General features: G+C 41.6%; 1 protein-coding gene across 1 annotated transcript in view; it reads right to left on the bottom strand.

The window, feature by feature from the left end:
• Window positions 1–12718: 12718 nt before the first annotated feature.
• The window catches only part of erfl3 (Ets2 repressor factor like 3), an 88050-nt gene continuing 78059 nt past the window's right edge, over window positions 12719–22709 (bottom strand). The window contains exons 3-5 of the mRNA XM_036594897.1: window positions 18888–19003; window positions 17422–18461; window positions 12719–16614 (exon numbers count right to left, since the gene is read on the bottom strand). Coding sequence (XP_036450790.1) covers window positions 16048–16614; window positions 17422–18461; window positions 18888–19003 — 1723 coding nt within the window. The 3' untranslated portion in view covers window positions 12719–16047. The remainder of the gene's footprint in view (window positions 16615–17421; window positions 18462–18887; window positions 19004–22709) is intronic.

Raw genomic sequence — 22709 nt, 5'->3', positions numbered from 1 at the left:
TTTGCCCTACAACGCCCTGCACGTGTCCCTCCACCATGAGTGGAGTTTTAGGCCAAAATCTTATTTCAGGACTATCGTAAAACAGAGTCTCAGTGAGTTCATAACCATTTCATGTAGTAACTTCCTGTGAGGGAGCTTTTAGAGGTGGACGTCTGGTTCCTATCACCACCACTGTGAACAGTTCTGACTCTGTAAGTTTCTCTAGAACAGAGCGTTTCACACCAAACCACTCTGAATGACTTTGTTTACATCTGTGGAATTTCCCTTTGAGTCACTAAGTGTCACAGTCAGTGCTGTTTCTTACTATACGCCACCTGCTAGACCACCAGGGCCCAGGAGCATATATTTAAACTTGCACTTATTCAATACTGTCAGTAGAAAAAATGAATTTGAATAAGTTTGATTTTTTTTCTATTCTTGCACATAAAAGAAGATGATTGGGGTGGGTCCCAGAGTAGAGTGTTGCTTAGGGTCTACAAATGGTCAAGAATGGCTGTGGTTACAGCATTTACTGTTTAGATCCTACACTGTTTGGATCATTCTACCAAACTGGTTCAAAGTCAGAGCTGAAACCCATTTCAGACTTTTAACTTTCTTGGACTTTAAACTAAAATCCTTTTGCTTTGAGTGACCCTCTACCATAGTTATGCCTATTTTATTAAAATAAATGATTCCATTTTTTTTCACTAATGAAACAATCACAACACTACCGAAACTTTACCAAATGACTGTTTTGGTAGTGACAATTTCAGCTCATTTTGAGCTCGAATACAAATGCTATCCAGTACATGACTAGCAAACAGCTTTGAGCAGTTCTACACACAGAAAATCAAAATATTTTCATTAAAACACAAAAAATACTTAATTACAGAACATTAATTACAGAACATGTGTTTCAGTACTGACAGTTTTTAATGTTCCACACTGAGTTTCAGACTTTGGGACACATTTACTTCAAAACAACGGGATCTAACTGCTGACCATGTGGCCATGAGGAACAGGCAGTCTTACTTCCTGCTCTGAAATGCAGGGGCGTGGCTAAAATAAGAGTCCGCCCACATACTGAAACACTGTGTTTCGGTAGTGACGTGCAAATGTAGAACAGCATTTTTTGAAAACAAAAAAAATGATTAAAAATTAAACGCATGGTAAATTTAAATCTTTCAACTTCACCTTAAAGAAATCCACAACAACTTTTAAAAACATTGAAACAAATGCAAAAATTGAGGTATTATAATGCTGTATCTCCATTTTTGTCGATTTTCAGCTTTTGACATAATTTGAAAATGCTCTTCACATTGTGTGTACATTTCATGATGAATGGACCAAAAGAAATGACCCAAAAATTACTTAGAAAAAAGTCTGGTTCCATTGACTTACATTACAGTAAAGTATGTTTTTCCTTCTCCTGTAAAGTCATCATTTTGGAGATACGAGGTTTTGATCCGACAACAACGATATATAATGATTGTATATCTTTCGCGTATTACCATCTCTATTAATGTCTTGGGTTTAAATAGATCAAAACATAACCAGCTACACATGCCCCGCCATGACACTACCTCCGCCATGCTTCACAGATGAGGTGGTATGTTTTGGACCATGGGCACTTCTCCATGCTCTCCTCTTCCCATAATTCTGGTATCAGCCTTTGTTTTACTTTCTGCTCTAAAATTCATCGGTGTGGCTAAATTAAGACTCTGCTTATGGACTAAAACACTGTTTCAGTGCAGACATGAAAAATCTTTCAACTTCACTTTAAAAGAACTTTAAAAAACAACAGTGAAAAAATGCAAAAAACAAGTTATTAAATATAATGATTTGTATAAATTTAACTTATTACTACTTTTATTAATGTCTTGGGTTTAAATAAATCAAAACATAATCCTTGTAAATATCTAAGCTCTGAAATCTTTAGAAGGCGGTCCAGCGCATGGTGGACGATGACGACACGCTGTAATACCTCTTTAGCGTCCCTCTTTCTCACTAAAGGCCTTGCCCTTTGACCTTTGAGCTGACCCTCAGCATGAGCACAGCCCCTCTCTTTCAGCACAGCGGTGTCCCGTCACTGAACTGTCACCGAGCGCTCCGGGGCATCTGACTGGCCTTCTAGACGAGGACTGATGTGACGAATGAAGAGAAAGAAAAGAGAGATGACAGACAGACAGACGGACAAAGAGACAAAAAGAGGGAGACGGATAATAAACTGAAAAGAAGGGAGGAACTGGATTCAAACGTGTGCATCATTTTCACATGAATGAAATACACCGGTCAGGCATAACATTCTGACCACCTCCTTGTTTCTACGCTCATTGTCCATTTTATCAGCTCCACTTACTATATAGGTGCACTTTGTAGTTCTACAGTTACAGACTGTAGTCCATCTGTTTCTCTGATACTTTGTTAGCCCCCTTTTACCCTGTTCTTCAGTGGTCAGGACCCCCATGGACCCTCACAGAGCAGGTACCATTTGGGTGGTGGATCATTCTCAGCAGCGCAGTGACACTGACGTGGTGGTGGTGTGTTAGTGTGTGCTGTGCTGGTACGAGTGGATCAGACACAGCAGTGCTGCTGGAGTTTTTAAACACCTCAGCGTCACTGCTGGACTGAGAATAGTCCACCAACCAAAAATATCCAGCCAACAGCGTCCTGTGGGCAGCGTCCTGTGACCGCTGATGAAGGACTAGAGGATGACCAACACAAACTGTGCAGCAGCAGATGAGCTATCGCCTCTGACTTTACATCTACAAGGTGGACTAATAGAGTGGACAGTGAGTGGACACAGTGTTTAAAAACTCCAGCAGCACTGCTGTGTCTGATCCACTCGTACCAGCACAGCACACACTAACACACCACCACCACGTCAGTGTCACTGCGCTGCTGAGAATGATCCACCACCCAAATGGTACCTGCTCTGTGAGGGTCCATGGGGGTCCTGACCACTGAAGAACAGGGTAAAAGGGGGCTAACAAAGTATCAGAGAAACAGATGGACTACAGTCTGTAACTGTAGAACTACAAAGTGCTCCTATATAGTAAGTGGAGCTGATAAAATGGACAATGAGTGTAGAAACGAGGAGGTGGTCAGAATGTCCTGCCTGATCGGAGTAAATCGTCATTACTGAGGAGTCAGTAAACTGGAAGACAACATTGTGTTGATGTTCATTTGGAAACTTCAATCAAGCAAATTCAGTACATTTCAGTGGAAAATCGTTACAGTCTGCTTTGATCGGTCAGGCATCTGTGGTCAGTGGGCTGACAAATTAAAGCCCCTGTCTGCTCACTTCCATGATTATTTTCTATTATCTATACTCTGGTTCTTCAAAGGTTCTTCAGTCAAGAAAATGGTTCTGTGTGGATCCATGAACACTCAAAGAACTCTGCACGATTAAAAGGTTCTTTGCATCATGAAAGGGTTCTTCGGATTGATGGAGAACGTGCTGTTAATGGTTCTATATAGAACCTTTTTGAAAAGCGTTTAGGCCTGTGCAGTTTGTGAAACACTAAATAAAATAATATATGTTGCACTGCAGGTTCAGAAATGCTAAATACCATGATGCATACAGTGTTTTGTGAAAGTATCATGGTATGATTTTTTGCCATATCGCCCACCCCAATACATAGAGATAATATATATATATATATATATATATATATATATATATATATATATATATATATATATATATATATACTTTCTCTTAATTTCTTATTATATACTATATTTTAGTTTACTTATGTGTTTAGTAGTTGTGTTATGTTTTGCATGCAGATTGTTTGCGCCCCATGTGTTGTAGAGCCCCCGTCTCACGGGGGGTTCAATATAATTCATTATAATAGTCATAAATCTAAGAGGTTTAGGCCAAACATTTGATGAACATGTTAGATAAGACATGGCTGAGCTTTATTACACTGAAATGGAAATTGTATGAGTGGCATGTAGTCGGTTATGGAATAGCTGCAGTTCCTCTGTGCTAACAGCAGGGGGAGACAGCAGTCATTATAAAGAAGTTGACCAAGCACAGGACAGTACTGAACTGCTTTTAAGGACAGCTGCTTTTTTGGTAGTAACCTGGACAAAAAGCTCTTCCTTCCTATTATGACAGGCCATATTTGGTATTCTTAACCTCCTGAACCCCAGATTTACTCATGACTTATTATGAGGGCATCTCCTATGAATTAGGCCTGTTCAGTAACTACTATGAATTTTTCGTAAATAACTACTAGAATTTTTTCAGTATCTACTACATATTATCGAGTAACCTGTATGAATTATGTAGCTACTAGGAAACTACTATAAGTTATGTAGTTAGTAGAGAGCTTAACTGAAGTCTTCACCCTCATACAGGCCCTCAGGGGTGTAAAGTTCACCCACAAACTACATTAGCTTTGTAGCTCCAGGGCAAAACTAACAGATGGGCCATCAGCCTGAAATTTTGGCTGTGGTTAACAATTTGTCTTTTCGGTCCCACTTCATATTAAGTGTCTCTAATAACTGCATAGTTACACATGAATAACATATGCAACAACACTGTAACCACTGGCGATTTAGCCACAGTTACAGATGGATTACAGAAGTACAGCATATGTAATTACATGTGTATAAACATCAGTTTTACAGTTTTACACAAGTGTATCTTTTTGATACGCAACAGATCAGAAGTCTTTTCCAGCGGTTAAAGGAAGTATGTTTTACATAGCATTACATTTGTTTTACATGATTACTGTGGAATAACTGTGTTGTAACAAGGTAACCTGATCACATCACACTGATTCTGTAATTACACTATACCGTTATAACAACTACACAGGAACTTTCCTGTAGTGTAGTGTTAAAATTACACTTTAAAATAAGTCGACAGTTCCTGTGTAGTTGTTATGTAGTTACTATGTAATAATGGAGGTGTAATACAGACATTGCTTTGAGGTAATGCAACACATTTGTCATAAAAGTGACATGTTAATATAAGGGGTCGTCTGCTGTTCTGTCACATTACAGAATGGTTTAAAGCTGAAACTGGTTATAATGTCTCAGCACTAGAAACATAAATGCTGGCTAAATGTTAGGAAAGCTGGGATATACAGTGTAAGTAAAGTCTTAATGTAAGTTATTACAAACTTCCTTTTACTGCTGGAAAAAAAACTGCCGTTCCAGTCTGATTACAGATGTAATTACATTTATGTTATTACTCGTGTAATTACATGAGAGAGAATAGGCTTTTACAACTATTAAGATACACTTGTGTAATTACATGAGGCAAAACTGAAGTTGATACACGTGTTTAATTAGGTGTACTACTGTAATCCATCTGTACCAGTGACTCAATCATTAGTAGTTACATTGTTGTCGCACATGTTGTTCACATGTAACTACACAGTTATTAGAGACACTTGATATAAAGTGGGAGCGTCTTTTCTTGCTTAATGTTCGTAACTATCAAAACACAAGCCTAAAGTAGCCAAACTGGCTGATTAGCCTCTTGCAAGCCGTGTTTACTTAGCAGCTAACACTGGTTGTACTTGTACTACTGAGTCAATACTGTGTATAATTACACCAACGTCTACAGTTACACTGGATTATGTGTTGAGTCAAGACATGTTCTTCACAAGAGTGAAAATACAGGCTAAAAGCACTCGTTCTGCTAGCAAACATGCTAAAAACATTAGAATTAGCTTCACGGCGAACAAATAAGCGCACATTACTCAGCACTGCCCTCTAAACATGCTAGAGCACCAGGTTTGAACTTTTCTTGTCTTCTAAAGCTCCATAAGCTTCACTGAGACAACAACCTCATTTCCAAAAAAGTTGGGACGCTGTGCAGAATGTAAATGAAAATAGAATGTGATGATATGCAAATCATGTAAACCTTATTTTTAAAGGAAAATACTTCAATGACAACATATCAAATGTTGAAACTGAGAAATTTTATTGTTTTTTGAAAAATATGTGCCCATTTTGTATTTGATGCCAACAACACGTTCCAAAAAAGTTGGGACGGGGGCCTGTTTACCACTGTGTTTCATCACCTCTTCTTTTAACACTCTGTAACCGTTTGGGAACTGAGGAGACACTGCTGTAGTTTAGAAAGTGAAATGTTCCCATTCTTGTTTGATACCAGAATTCAGCTGCTCATCAGTTCAGGGTCTCCATTGTCATATTTTTCATTTCATAATGTGCCGAATGTTTCCAGTGGTGACAGGTCTGGACTGCAGGCAGGTCAGTTTAGCACCAGGACTCTTTTAATATGGAGCAATGCTGTTGTAATACATGCAGAATGAGGTTTGACACTGTCTTTATGAAATAATCAAGGCCTTCCCTGAAAAAGACGTCGTCTGGATGGCAGCATATGTTGCCAAAACCTGTATATATCGTTCAGCATTAATGGTACCTTCACAGATGTGCACGTCACCCATGCCATGTGCACTAATGCTCCCCTACACCATCATGAATACTGGCTTTTGAACTGCTCACTGATAACAAGCTGAGTGGTCTTTAGCCCGGAGGACACAGTGTCCATAATTTCTAAAAGAATTTTGAATGTTGATTTGTTGGACCACAGGACACTTTTCCACTTCCCCTCAGTCCATTTTAAATGAGCTCGGGTCCAGAGAAGGTGGCAGTGTTTCTGGATCCTGTTTATTTATATTTCCTTTTTGCGTTTTAGAGTTTTAACTTGCATTTGTGGATGCAGTGATGAACTGTTTTCACAGACAGTGGTTTTCAGAAGTGTTTCTGAGCCCATGCAGTGATTTCCACTACAGAATCATGTCCGTTTTTAATGCAGTGCCGTCTGAGGGCCCAAAGATCACGACCAGCAAATACTGTTTTTTGGCCTTGTCCCTTACATACAGAGATTTCTCCAGATTCTCTGAATCTTTTAATGTTATTATGTACTGAAGATGATGAAGAGCAGAAGTTCTTTGCTATTTTATGTTGAGAAACGATATTCTTGAATTGTTGCACTATTTGATTGTGCAGTATTTCACAGAGTGGTGAACCCCTCATCATCTTTACTTCTGACAGACTCCGCCTCTCTGGGATGCTTTTATGTACCCAATCATGTTACTGACCTGTTGCCAATCAACCACCAGGTGTTGTTTTTAGCATTACACGACTTAACCAGCCTTTTGTTGCCCCGTCCCAACTTTTTTGGAACGTTGTTGGCATCAAATTCAAAATCGGCATATATTTTTCTAAAAAACAATAAAATTTGTCAGTTTCAACATCTGATACGTTGTCTTTCTACTATTTTTAATTAAATACATGGTTTAAATGATTTGCATATCATTGCATTTTGTTTTTATTTATATTTTGCAGTGTCCCAACTTTCTGGAAATGAGGTTGTAAATTGTGTAAGGGTTAATTTTAATAAATTGTGTACATTTTTAATATAGTGTAAAGTCAATTTTTAGTAGTCTAAAGTGATTTTTTTGGTAAATAGTGTCAAGTGAATGTTTAGTAAATAGTATAAAGTGTATTTTTAGTAAGTAATGTGAAGTGAATTTTTAGTAAAATGAATTTGTAATAAATTGTGCAAGGTGATTTTTTAAACAAATTGTGTAAAGTGAAATTTTAGTAAATAGTGTAAAGGGAATTTTTAGTAAATTGTGTAAATGTTTAGTAAATAGTGTAAAGTGAATTTGTAGTAAATTGTGTAAAGTGATTTTTTAGTAAATTGTGTAAAGTGAAATTTGAGTAGTGTAAATTGAATTTTTAGTACATTGTGTACATTTTTAGTAAATAGTGTGAATTCATATTAAATCGCTTAAAGGCAATTTTTAGTATATTGTGTAAAGTGAAATTTTAGTAAATAGTGTAAAGTGAATTTTTAGTGAATAGGGTAAAGTGAATTTGTAATAAATCATGTAAAGGGAATTTTTAGTATATTGTATAAAGTGAAATTTTAGTAAATTGTGTAAATTTTTAGTAAATAGTGCAAAGAGAATTTGTAATAAATAGTGTAAAGTGAATTTTTCGCCCACTAAAAATCACTTTTACACCTAACTCCGCTTTGAGGAGTTAAGTGTAAAAGTGATTTTCTCCTGAGAGCGGGCTTTTTGCGTGTGGTGATGGCGCTGGGTGCGGTGCGGGCCCTCGGCAGCGGATGTGGTGGCCCCTGAGGCGGCCTACGAGAGAGAACTCCGCGCATCAGAGAAAAGACATGGCACATTTCCAAGAAAAGTCAGCGACACGCACTAGAAAAAAGGGAAGCGGCATCAAAGTCTGTAATGCGGCACCACTGTTGACTTCACCGAAGCGTTACCTCTCTGTGTGTGTGTGTGTGTCTATGTGTGTGTGTGTGTGTGTGTGTGTGTGTGTCTATGTGTGTGTGTGTGTGTCTGAGAAACAAATGCATTATCAGCATTAACATAAATAATTCCAAAAACACACAGATTCATCAGGTGGTATTAACCAGTTTAATTAACCCTGATTACGATTAAAAACAACACAAAAAATGAACAAAAGAAGAATTAAACGTTACATTATGTTATTAAAACTCAACCTGTCATTATGAGCTGTGGAACCACAAAAATAAAGAAAGAAGCAAGGTAAGGAGAGAGAGAGAGAGAGAGAGAGAGAGAGAGAGAGAGAGAGAGAGAAAGAGCATTACACAATAAAGCAATACACGGTTTCTTTTCAAATTATGTAATCCCACAAATGAAAAAGAAAAGCACAAGATCAAGAGAACAGGAACGTTACAAAATAACAATTATATGACATGAATGGAGTTAAAATCATACGCACGCCCCCCCCCCTCTACCTCCATCCGCTAGCGTCGGTCTCCATTATAACAGCCTGGAATATAATTACAGTTTTTAGTTATTATCTTACAAATTGAAAAAGTTTCAAATGTTACACGTATAACACATGGTCGGGTTAACGGATGAGAGAGGCTGCTCTCTGTTCAGTGACGAACACAAACAGACGACTATAACATGAGGGGAAAAAAGGAATTCAGAAAACAAGTGATAATCATGAAGAACAGTAACGCTGACATCAGAAAAAAATACAAAGGTAATGCAAAATGAACCTGTTAACAAAAAACGTCCCTCACTCCGAGACCCGCTGACCTGGGAGCAGCCAGTTGTTGTTCCGAGTAGCCCCAATTAGAGCTGGATTAGCTTTACCTGGACAGGTTCTGTAATTTATGCAATTATGGCCAAAATCTGTGGTTTTTATCCAGTATGAATCTGCAGTGTGTGTAGGTTTACAGTCTGACAGTAATAATTGTGCAGTGATTTTAATCCAGTATGAATCTGTTATGTGTACAGTTTTGTGGGTATTTTTAATCTACCGTGTTTAATCTACTTCAATCCATGAATCTACTGTGTTTATTTTTACAAGAGTAATAACTGAAGTGATTTTAATCCAGTATGAATCTGCAGTGTGTGTATTTTTACAGTCAGTAATAATTCTGGGTATTTTTAAACCAGTATGAATCTGTTATGTGTGTACTTTTGTGGGTTTTATTTCAATCCAGTGTGAATCTGCAGTGTGTGTAGTTTTACAGTCTGACTGTAATAATTGTGGAGTGATTTTAATCCAGTATGAATCTGCAGTGTGTGTAGTTTTACAGTCTGCTGGTGATAGTTCTGGAGTGCATGGCTTTCTGTAACCGGCTGAGCTTCCTCAGTAACTGTAGTCCTGTTCCAGTCTACCTCACTGATGATAAACATGGTCATGTGTTGTTATTGTTATTGAATGTGACACAACTCACTCAATCACCTGAACATCTGGGTTATGATCCTTTAATCCAGACTATCTGCTGCAATTTGGTGAAATGACGGTGCGTTCAGATGTTCCTTGAGTTTATCTCAAGTTTGCGCCCAGCTGAGAATGTCGTAAATAATTCGGAAACTCAAGTGATAAACACAGATGGCAGGTGAGCTAAGTTTGCGAGTTTGCATGTATCACCAGCCTGGAAATTCTCTGTTACCATGGCAACACAGTAGACCAATCTGGCTTTATGTATGTACACACAGTTCATGTGATAAATTTAAAGAACTGGCAGTTACGATGCGACAGTTCTCCAGTGAGTCGACGAGGACTGTCCGAACTCACCACAATTCGAAAAAATAACACGTGCTTTATTCTATGTGAATTGGCCAATCAAATGACTTAGAAATGACCAAACGTCGTTCTAGTGAAACTAATCCAGCTCAAACAGGGTTTCACTCGGCCAGTAAGAGCAGCCTGAGTCCGTCAGCGTGGCCTCAACAAACCATTCAATGGGTCATAACGGAGGGCGGGATAAGTAGTCGAGAGAAAAGCTGATTGGTTGAAGACGGAGTAAGGCAACTGTCAGTTCCATAAAGAGTACTTGGAGGGACAGAGGAGGTGAGGACGTGTAGCCATGGAGGCCGCCAGTTCCGTAAAGTTAAATACTGTACAGTGTGAACAATATGCCCAATAGGATCCTCTGACATCACGTGACTTCCTCTTCTTGCAGCTCCTGATAGGCCCTCCTGATTGATTGACTGGGTCAATGCTGTGCTCAAGTGTTCTCCCCAAAGGGCTTCAGTTCACAGAACCTTCCTGCGGCCCCACAGCGCTGAATTCTGAGCTTTTCCGCAGCCCAGGGGACGAACGGATAAAACAAATAGACAAATAAAGACATACGCGCACTTGCGTACACACTTGCGTACACACTCGCGCATAGAGCTGGCATGTTAACAGAGCATGGCGGTGAAAAGAACTTGCATCAGACGAAGTTAAGAGCTCTGCTCGGTGCGATTCTGTCTTTCGCTCTTTGTCCCTGTCATAAATATATACAAAAAAAAGAGAAAATCCCCCCCCAGAAAACACAAATACACCAAATAAACCTACAGGACTCCAGTCCTGACGAGGTTAAACCTCTTTCAGAGACGATCACTTATGGTTTAATGCTATGGTTTTACAACTGCAGCCTGGTGTACTCAGTTAAAAATGTAACAGGCCTACATATTCAGCAGAGGTCTTTCGGATCCTGAATCCAGTTTCCGGTCCTGGATTCCGTAATCACCGGCAGTTAACTGAACTGCTGATGCTCACTGGCCACCTAGTGTTTCAGCTACCAGCAACGATAAAATCCAGGACTGGATTCAAGGTCCGGATTTGAAGACATCTGGTTTCTCGTCTGAGCATATTTAGTTTTCTTCAGTTCTCCTTCTCATCTTGACAGTGTGTCAGAGGTTTTTAGCCTCACGCTGTTATACTAAACCTCAGGCTATCAGTCAGTTGCTTCTTACTGCCTTACAGTCTGGCTCAAACTACACTTCCCACAATTCTGCAGAGGTTCACAAGTGGAATTCCGCCAATTTTTGAAAAATTCTGCATAATTTTGTCACTGAAGTTAATTGCAGAGGAACTTACTGACTCAGATTTATTTGCAGTGGTGGGGACAGGAACCAGGGGTCAACACTGAGTTTTTCTATGTAATGTTTATGGTGGTAAAATAGTCACAAATCCAAGGTTTTCTTTTGTCTTGCAACAAACTGCATGTATGGATGGCTTAAAAAATTTTTTTAGACCAAACCTGTTGCAAAACAGTTCCATTCAGAACCATTTCATGTAATAACTTCCTGTGAGGGAGCTTTTAGGGGTGGACATCTGGTTCCTATCACCACCACTGTGAACAGTTCTGACTCAGCAAGCTTCTCTAGAACTGACATATTTACATATTAACCATTAAATTACACAGACATTTTGAAAAATCGGTGAAGTTCCCCTTTAACAGGTGCTGGTGCTTCAGTTTCGCATCACCACTCAGCAAGTGCGTTCACAGCGTAATGCTGAGCCCTAGTAAGTTTAGAGTTATAGGCAGTGTGTGTGTGCATGAACGCTGAATGCTGGTGCAGTCAGTGCTGTACGATCGAGAAAAACCCTTAAAGGAATATATCACTAATGCTAATGTGGCTGACAATTAATGGAAGCTAGGATTCACCAATTAGCATGATGTCATTTGCATAAAGTGACCAGGTAGCTGTATCACTTCATTCACTGTGAGCAACATTAGCATTTTTGACCAGAACGACTCCTTTGAATACCTTAACTCAGCTTTCCATCCCAGTTAAAAGGCCGCTGCTGTAGCCTGGACTGAATCTCAGCAGTGCTTTACGCCACCGTGGTCAAGAGTCCAGGGAACTGGCCGGCAGACGGGATCAGAGACTGATTCAGAAACGTACACCACCGTTCAGAAGTCTGGAATCACTGTTTTTCAATAATATACAACCACATACATGTATAAAATGATTCTAATTGGATGCTTGTTCAACGTCATAGGTTTAAAAAATTACGTATGGATAAATGCTGTGAACAAAAGCTGTACATCATCAATACAATTCTACTATAATTAATATCCAGAATGGCCTATATTTCAAAAGTGGTGATTAAAGCCAGAGGCGGATAACTTAAAGAAAAATATTACAAATAGATAATTAGGTTCCTACGGAGCCCTGCTGGTGACATCCCATATTAATAAAAATAATGTGTGGCCACGCCTTATTAACGCATGGGAACAAGATTCTTATGCGTGGTTACGCTCTAGTAAGACGTGGGAACGAGATCCTAATGCATGGCCATGACTTAGTAAGGCGTGAGAACGAGATCCTAATGCGTGACCACGACTTAGCAAGGTGTGGGAACAAGATAATTAAGTCGTGGCCACGACTTAGTAAGCCGCGGGAATGAGATCATGCGTTACTAAGTCATGGCCATGCTATAGGATCTCGTCCCCACACCTTACTAACTCGTGGCCACGCATTAGGATCTCGTTCCTATGCCTTACTAAGTCGTGGCCACGCATTAGGATCTCGTCCCTATGCCTTACTAAGTCGTGGCCACGCATTAGGATCTCTTTCCCACACCTTACTAAATCGTGGCCACCACTTAATTATCTGGTTCCTACGTCTTACTAAGTCCTGGCCACGCATTAGGATCTCTTTCCCATGCCTTACTAATCGTGGCCACCACTTAAGTATCTTGTTCCCATGCCTTACTAAGTTGTGGCCATGCATTAGGATCTTGTTCCCACGCCTTACTAAATCGTGGCTGCCACTTCATTATCTTGTTCCCACGCCTTACTAAGTCGTGGCCATGCATTAGGATCTCGTTCAAACGCCTCACTAAGTCGTGGCCGCCACTTAATTATCTTGTTGGCGCGGCTTACTAAGTCATGGCCATGCATTAGAATCTCGTTCCCACGCCTTACTAAGTCGCGGTCACTTAATTATCTTGTTCCCATGCCTTACTAAGTTGTGGCCATGTGTTAGGATCTCATTCCCATGCCTTACTAATTCATGGCCATGCATTAGGATCTCGCTCCCATGCCTTACTAAGTCCTGGCCGCCACTTAATTGTCTTATTCCAACACTTTGCTAAGTCGTGGCCACGCATTATTGTTATTTATACAGGATGTCACCAGTGGGGCTCCGTAGGTTCCACTTTCTTCGGGCAGCCCCCAGAAGATTATCTACACGTTTAAATTATTAGGTGATATTTAAATATATTTAACTGAATGTAAGTGACAAGCAGGCATCCTCGAAGCATCTACACTGGGCTATATAACTAAACTGTTACTGATAAATACGACGTTATATGTAATTGAAAAGTCTTGTTGTTCCCAAAATACCTGATATAATGAATAAATAAACTGAAAAAGTAATAAGAAGCTGAATAAAATTTCAAGAATGATTAACGACGAGTGTTTCCAAACTTTTGAATGGTAGCGCAGCAAGTGCAAAAGACTGAGAACATGCAAAAACCCTCTCTCAGCCAGAGGGAGGAGCAAATCAGTCCTCAAGGCTCTAGAAGCTGCACGCTAGGCCTGAATCCTTCCACACAAACGGAAAAACGCAGGAATGGAATACAACCGTGTTAGATGTGGTCCCAGAGAGAGAAGAAAGCGAGCGAGAGAGACTGAGAGAGAACACAGAGAGAGAGAGAGAGAGAGAAAGACTGCTGAGGTGAGCTGGTTTAGATAAAGATAGAGGAGCTAGATCCTGAGAACTTCCACACAGAAGGATCACACACACACTCTTCCAACGATCCGGGCTTGGCTTCCCAAAACTGCCACAGAACAATAATCGTCGTTATAACTTGTTATAAGCTGCAGTTATAAGTTTGTACACCTCTGTTTCTACCATATAACATCACTGAGGGAAATGAAGCCCATGTGAATGACTGGGGGTGGGGGGTGTTACTTGTATGTAGGCGTGTTTGTGTGAGTGTGTGTGTGTGTGCGTGTGTTCGTGAAGGGTCCCTGAGGGATTTGGCCAGGCTGGTTAAATTGTGTGTCTACAGCACAGCTTTACAGAGTCCCTCTCTGAGAGTTGAGGACGGGAGCGGTCAGAAAAACGCCCCATCCGAAGCAAAGGGCGGCCACGCCGCGCCGTTCCCGCTGATTGCTGAAGTCCACGATCTCCGATCGTCCGATCTCTCTCGCTCTATCGCTGCTGTCTGTGGGGGCTTTGCAGGCACTTCACTGAATAAAAATTCCTTTCACAAATAAAAATTGTCCTCCAGTGCCAAAGGTCAAACTCCTGAGGGTCAGCGGCGTGTGTATGTGTCTTCCTCCTTCGTCACCTCGTGACGCGGCAAAGTGTGCACTCGTAGTCCAGAGAAGAGAGAAGAAGCGGGGCAGTGGATCCTGGTCAGTTTCGTATCTGGGCTGCTTTTCAGGTCTGTGAGTGCTGGTGTGCGTTCGTCTGTCAGTATCATTGTTCTCTAAAAAGGCCACGTCCATCTGCAGAGTCCGTATGAACGTCAGCGGCCATTGTTCTAGAGCATTAGGTGCATATATATATATATATATGCGTGCTGAAGTTCTAGGCCACCTGAGAACATTGTTTTTAAAGCTATGTATCTGGGCAGTTGTATTTTTGCCTGAGGAAAAACATTAAGCGCTAATTAACACTGATACAATACAATGGGAGGCATGGCAGGTCAAAGCCTTTTGATTTTACAGGTGTGAGGCTATTAGATAAACCAAAGCCCTCCTTAAAGAACTCCACTATTTATAGGCATCATCTAGTTTCTGAAGTATCTTACCAATACTTCAGTCAATTAAATTCGATGTGCTGGTGATGGAAATTTACAAATCCAGGAGGAACGAGGCTGGAGGAACTTCTAGGAACTTCCAGCCAGCTCACAACACAGAAATAATAGTGCTGGAGCCTTTTGTTAAATTTTAGATTTTTTACTTTTAATGTATCGCTGCATAATTCACCTGTTAAGATGTAAACAGATATATATATATATATGGCTGTTGTGAGAAGAAAGCATTGTATCTCCAAATTGGTAACTTTACAGGAGAAGGAAAAAACCTACTTCACTTTTAATGTAAGTCAATGGAACCAGACTTTTTTCCTATCATTTTGGGCTGTTTCTTTTGGTCCATTCATCATGAAATTTACAAACAATGTAAAAGGCAACAGGCATTTTCAAATGATGTCAAAAACTAAAAAAAAACGAAAAATGGAGATTTTCTTCCGACAACAGCGATATTTACGTTTACATTTTTTTTTCTAACCATCTCACAAGATGCCAATAACCAATACTACCAATAACTTTCCTGAAAACAGGACTGCAAAAAATGATATCTTGACAAGTGGTTATTTCAATCTGGACTAAAAAATATCAAATATTTAGTAATGTTTTGTATAATATGTAAGCGGATTGTATTTCAGAATGAAGCCATTTCATCGGGCAAAAAAAAAAAGTCTTATTCTGTTGGCAGATAATGTTGTTCGTTAAAGTCTGCAAAACAAATCTGCATTATGCCTTAAAACAAGCTTCTCTGCCAATAACAGAATGATGATTTCTCTAGATGAAATGGCTTAAAACAAGGAGAAATATTAGATACACCGACATGATTTATGACTATCAGGGTAGCAGTTCAAGCACTTTTTATTGTTATCATGTTTGTCTGTATTCATGCCAATGTTCTACAGTGTTTTCCTGCCCAGATAAACAGCTTTAAACCGTCTTCTTGATTGGCCTTAGACTGTTTCAGAGATTTCTATGTCAGCAGTCATTCTGAACAGGGAGCCCCTTTTGCGTGTGTGGGCATCAGCAGTCTTTGTTCTCCAGAGAGAGCTGGGCCGTGGCACGGTGCAGTTCGGCGCTCACCTTGCGGTTACTGTGCGGGGGGGAGTTTTCGCCCTCTCCGCTGCCACTCTCCTCCCTCTCCTCCCTCTCTCCGTTCCTTTCCTCCCCTCTCACCTTCTTGTCCTCTGCCTCCTCCGTGTGCTGCTCCTGGTCCCAGCGCCGTTTGAACCTCAGCTTCAAGGGGATGCATTGCGAGGGGGCGGGCGTGTGGGAGTGGCCAGTCGAAGCCGGGGGCGTGTCCGGCTCGGTCTTCACCACAGGGCCACCTCGGGAAGAGGAGGCAGGGCCGAAGAAGAGCGGGGGCGGGGCCGGGGCTTTGAAGACGTCCTCCTCCAGATCGTCATAGTGCAGGGGCGGGGCGGCCGTTCCGTTGGACTGGCGCTTGAAGGCGTGAGGGTGATGATGATGATGATGGCGACGGTGGCCGGAGAACAAGCCGAACTCTTCGTATCGTTCGTCCGCTTCCTCGTCGCTGATGTCAGTCACTTCCACCTCCTCCTCCGATTCGATGTCAGAGATGGGCTCCACCTGCACAGCGAAGTCGCGGCGAGAGACAGAAAGACAAACAGAGAGACGGAAAGAAAATGCATGAAAATATCTTATTGGCTTTTGAACTGCCATTGTTGTAACCGTGTAATTACTCTTGTTAATAACAAATCCAATTATTTCCTGTCCTTTTTAAAGCTGTCGATAATACACTGAATGCAGTTATGCTTATGAAGCTAGAGAGAGAGAGAAAAGCATTAACATAGGCCTTAATTGCACTCTACACATAAATTAGGTGATAACCTGGATGATAAAATCATGACAATTTTGTTTTTATTATGTAGTATGATGTATAAATCATATTTCGGACAAAATGATCATGCCATTTCGTCTCTCAATCGAATCTTAACAGCAAAGGCTTCAACTTTGAACTACTGCTAGGTGGCAATATGCACCTTTTATTCTCTAGACTGAAAGAGAGAAGAAGTCTAACCATTCACTCAGGACAGCAAAACCCAACAGGACAGTTAGCAGAGTTAGCTAGAGTTAGCTTTTATTCAGGGACGAAGATATAGAGAGAAAAAAGGCTCTACGTCTAGGATACGTTTTCTCAAATCAGATACAGAGTAATTCGGTAATGCAACCAGTGTGCTTTCCCTCTAGGTCCAATACATTACTCAGACAAAAAACTGAGCTTTAGGAAATGTACATAAAAATAATCAATAATTCCTGATACTGACACATAAAAATACATTGTGAGATTTGTGGTCATATCACCCACCCCTGACAACTACTCTGCCTGAGGGTATGTGGCTGTAAAACAGTGCAGGTCAAGGTTGAGGTGTGTACCTTGATCTTGGGAAGGCCGGCGCTGTTGAGCGAGCCGCTGGAGGAGGAGTTGGAGACGAGCCCGGAGCCGCTAGCCGAACTCAGGTCGCTGCCGAAGGAGAGCGAGGAGCCGAGGCCCGAGGTGGAGCTGGAGGAGAGCGAGCCCTGCCGTCCCTGAGCCTCTCGCAGCTGTTTCCGACCGAGCGGCGGCGGCTGCAGCTTGAACTTGAAGGACGAAGAGTGATGTGGCTCGTCGGCGGGGGCTAGAGGGTGGGCGGCGACCGCTGGGTGGGGGTGGGTGTGACCTGGGGGCGGGCCCGACAGGCCGGAAGGTAATTGGGCGGTGATTGCGCCCCTCTCGGCTCCGGGAATGGCCTTGTCAGGCCTCTGCGGCTGTGGCACGATGATGTTGGGGTAGTGGAAAAAGGCGCGAGGGCTGAGGTGGTAGTTGTAGACGCTCTGCGTGTGCGCCTGCAGGTAGCGCTGCATATCCTCGGGGTTAAAGGAGAAGATGGAGCCTGGCATGGGCGAGAGAGTGGGCGAGGGAGTGTAGGGTAGGTGCGACCCACCGGGGGTCATGGACAGGGCAGGAGAGAGAGGGGGCGGAGCCAGCAGGGCTGCTGAGCCACCAGGCGTTGCCAAAGGCGACGCAGGGAAGGGCGATAGCGGCTCCGGATGAACTCGGTGACCTGAGACCTCTGGCCCACGGTGAGCCCGATGACCCCCGGCTCCGCCATACATTCTGAACATGGCTTCGTGGGACAGGCGCGGGTGGACGGCACCACGGAAGCCGCCTGCTCTCTCAGCCGCTCTTTCAGAAGCCCGCTCCTCGCCAAGGCCACCGCCGTTACCCTCCTCAATCTCGGAGTTGACGGAGGTTCCGTCGCTGCAGTCGGAGACGGAGCCACGGGCCACCCGGCGGCCCACAGTGCCAAAAACGCCTGGACTGCGAAGCTCCTCGCTGCTGGGGGAGAGTACCTCCGAAGGGGTTGAGGGGGGGAAACGGAAATGAGTTCCAGCACCTGTAGGCACTGGGGGAGCACTCTGAGGAACACCAACACCTAGAGAAAGTGAGAGATATATATATAAAAATCAACGATGTAATTCTCTTATAAATTTGGTTCTTTTGGAAATGACAAATGTGACTGGAGGAACCATTTACTATGCATAGCCTGAGCATTTTATTTTGTTTGACATGTTTAATTGCATATTAGTCACTGATTTTAATATTCCAAATTGATGCAGCTGAATTCAAAATGATGCATCGTGATGCAGCCATGCATTTTTACACCCGTAATGTAAATGAGACAGACAGCGTGAGATGGGAAAACATTAAGTTGTGCGTGTCAGTGTGTGTAGGAGTGCAAAACACAGTGAGTAGGCAGTTTGCGTTTGTGTGTGTGTGCATTCATGCGCGTGTCAGGTTTGCGTAGGAGTTTAAAAGAAAGTAAGTAGGCAGTGTTTGTGAGCGTGTGGACACCCTGTACCTGCGGACCCCATGTCTATGAAGGGGTAGTTGACGAGGACCAGCTTGTTGAAGTTGAACTTGTAGGTGAAGCGTTTTCCTTTAGTTTTGTGCAGGATCCTCTTGTTGTAGTAATACCTGCAGAAACAGACAAATACATGACTCTGGTGTACAATAAAGCACTAAGCCTTAAGCGACCCTGGGTGAGAGTGGCTGTGCCACAGTTAAGGGATGTTGTTATGGAATGGAGTGTAAAAATACCCTTAACTGTGGTAAATATTATTGTAATGATTACACTGTAAAGGAAAATATGCATTTCCATTTTTTTTCATTTGTACTTTTCTTAGAACAGCAACAATATTTTCTTAAGGTCTTTGAGATGCGTCAACTCTATACTCCATCAGAGGGCAGTGTGGAGCGTGTGTCTTATGTTTTGATCAGATATGTTTATGTCTTGAAATTCTTTGTTTACTCCAAAGATGAAAGACTTCTGCAGCCGGCTAAAGGGTATCAGATAGTACCAAGTCCAACTATAGCACATACTGTGCTCTGCAGAAAAACATCAAGCTCACTGTACACTAGGGCTGCTCAATCGTGGCAAAATTATAATCACGATAACAATCACGTCCATATTGAGATCATAAGTATTTAACACAATTATTGACTTTGGAAACATCATGCATTTGTTTATTAAACTTTTAAATTTTTTTTTTTTTAACAGATTGAATTTCAGGCGATTAAACAAGCTGGCTGTGTTGCCTTGTGGTGCAGACACCACTGTCTAACACATCTTGCACAGTATTTGTTGCTGTTCCTCGTCGGACTCCTTGAAACCAAAGAGTTTCCAAACAGTTAAACAGGTTTCACCTTCCTTGTTGACCAAAGGCTCGCTGCCATCTTGGCTCGAGCTGAACTAAACAGGCCACAGCCTGGCTGAGAGTGAGTCTGGGCTTTTCGTCTTGTGGATTTATAAATGGAGTATGGCACAGTAATCTTTTTATCTCAATTATCTTGTTTTCATTATCGCTGGAAGCCGAAATTGTAACTGAAAATAAATTTTGATTTACAGTCCAGCCCTATTTCACACCACACTCATATAGATTTAATGAAATAAGACTTTAAACATAATTTGATTGGTGAAATACGAAATGGCATGCTAATAATATTAGCTGAGGTGTCTACAGTTACCTGTAATTTGGCCAGGGGTGCCCAACCTTTTGCATGTGACTGTAAATAAGGAATGTTTATGACATGCTATGGTTGCATAATCGTTCCTTAATACAGAATTCAATGCATATCAAACAGAACTCCACCAATATATAAGCTGGCCAGTTATATTGACTGATATCTACGACAAATGGCTTCATTGTTACCAGCGAAACGTAACGTTCTTATAACCTGTGCATCAATAAAAAATTTGCACGTGCATGTGGTCATATACATCGACCAGGCATTCTGACCACCTCCTTGATTCTACGCTCATTGTCCATTTTATCAGCTCCACTTACTATATAGGTGCACTGTGTAGTTCTACAGTTACAGACTGTAGTCCATCTGTTTCTCTGATACTTTGTTAGCCCCCTTTTACCCTGTTCTTCAGTGGTCAGGACCCCCATGGACCCTCACAGAGCAGGTACTATTTGGGCGGTGGGTCATTCTCAGCACTGCAGTAACACTGATGTGGTGGTGGTGTGTTAGTGTGTGTTGCGCTGGTCTGAGTGGATCAGACACAGCAGTGCTGCTGGAGTTCTTAAACACCTCAGTGTCACTGCTGGACTGAGAATAGTCCACCAAACAGAAATATCCAGTCAGCAGCGTCCTGTAACCACTGATGAAGGACTAGAGGATGACCAACACATAATGTGCAGCAGCAGATGAGCTATCGTCTCTGACTCTACATCTACAAGGTGGACTGACAAGGTAGGAGTGTCTAATAGAGTGGACAGTGAGTGGACACTGTTCAAAAACTCCAGCAGCACTGCTGTGTCTGATCCACTCGCACCAGCGCAACGCACACTAACACACCACCACCACGTCAGTGTTAATGCAGTGCTGAGAATGATCCACCACCCAAATAGTACCTGCTCTGTGAGGGTTCATGGGGGTCCTGACCACTGAAGAACAGGGTAACAAAGTATCAGAGAAACAGATGGACTACAGTCTGTAACTGTAGAACTACAAAGTGCACCTATATAGTAAGTGGAGCTGATAAAATGGACGATGAGCGTAGAAACAAGGAGGTAGTCATAATGTTACGCCTGATCGGTGCACCTGCATATCAAATACAGGCTGACCAATATATCAGTTGGCTGATAATACCGACTGATACTGACGACACACGATTTTATCGGCATCACAAAATGTAATATTTTTATGATATAAAAAGTTATACATTAATACAGAATGAAACTGATGTGTGAGGTCATACTCTGACGTAACATGCCTGTCGCTGAGCCTAGTCTGCCAGGATAAGCCCCACCCCCTCATCACCCACTTCACCCTGATTGGACGCACCTATACATCTAGTTTTGATCACTGACAATGGTTTCCACAATTTTTTGATACTATACAGAAGTCGTTACAACCTTTACTCACGCCTGTTCCACAAGAGGCAAAAACCAAAGGGGTAAGTGTGCACAGAGGTGGGCGATATGGGAGGAATCGAATATCGCGATACTTTCACGATACATGATATGTCACAATATTGATTTCTGCAAACATCTAATCAATTGGAACTGAGAAAAAAGAACCAATCATGCTACATTAAAAAAAAAATACTATCAAAAATGATTTTTATCCAATATTTATTCAATATTTCACAGACTGTGTTGCTCTAAATCTAGTTAAACGGGACTAATTTTGCTCTCTTAATAATGAAACCTGCAGTTCAGTGTTCTAGAAGTACCTAAGATATCCACAATATGTTCAGACAAGTATAATGTATTGTATCGTGACAAAATTGATCACAATACCGATATATTTTCATATTGCCGAGCCCTAAATGTGCATACTAAGCACAGCCTGACCAATCGGTTAGATGATAATATAAGCTGATACTGACAACTGTACCAGCAAAACAGTAAGTGAATAAAGTAAATAAAAATAATCTAAAATATCAAATTATATCTGCTTACTATCAGTATCCGTTTTCAGCCCCTCAAAATCAGTATCGATACCCGCCCCATTTTCAAACTGGCCAAGCCCTAATATAGAACACAGCTTTGAAGGTTTCAGATCTGGAAGTATCCATGAGATACACACATTCGCCCACGAGGTGATGGAGAAATATTACATTACAGTATGAAAAGGAAAGTAATGATGCTGATGCGTCTGTGTTTGGGTCTTGTGAGGATTTCTGTGGTCAGTCTAGTTTTGGTTTATATAACCCACTGATAAATTCCCCCCTTTCTTAATCCTCTTATATAATTCTATTCTCTCTCTGTGTGTCTATATATTAACCTTTGTCCCGATCCAGCTCTTTACATAACATCTCTCTTGTCTTCATAATGCTCGATCTATTTATATAACCCCAAACGCACTACCTCATCCTCGCTGCCGACCAAAAGAGACAGAGAGAGAGAGAGAGAGAGAGAGAGAGAGAGAGAGAGAGAGAGAGATGTGTGCACATCACTTGATCTCCTGCTCTACGGCCTGCAAGCCACTCATTTGAGTGAATGGTAGGTTTAAGCGAAGATGCTGACACAGACTCTTTTTAAATGCTTATAGGATACCTGTGTGTGTGTTTTGGAGGTGATACAGTGGTGGATGAAGTGGAGACAGACGGATAGAGGGAGACACTTGTGGTCTTCTCCGCCTGTGTGTGTGTTTAGCGAGCGAGTGAGAG

This window comes from Colossoma macropomum, unplaced genomic scaffold, assembly GCF_904425465.1.
Source record: "Colossoma macropomum unplaced genomic scaffold, Colossoma_macropomum, whole genome shotgun sequence".
NCBI classification, from domain to species: Eukaryota; Metazoa; Chordata; class Actinopteri; order Characiformes; family Serrasalmidae; genus Colossoma; species Colossoma macropomum.
This window is presented reverse-complemented; position numbering and strand designations above follow the sequence as displayed.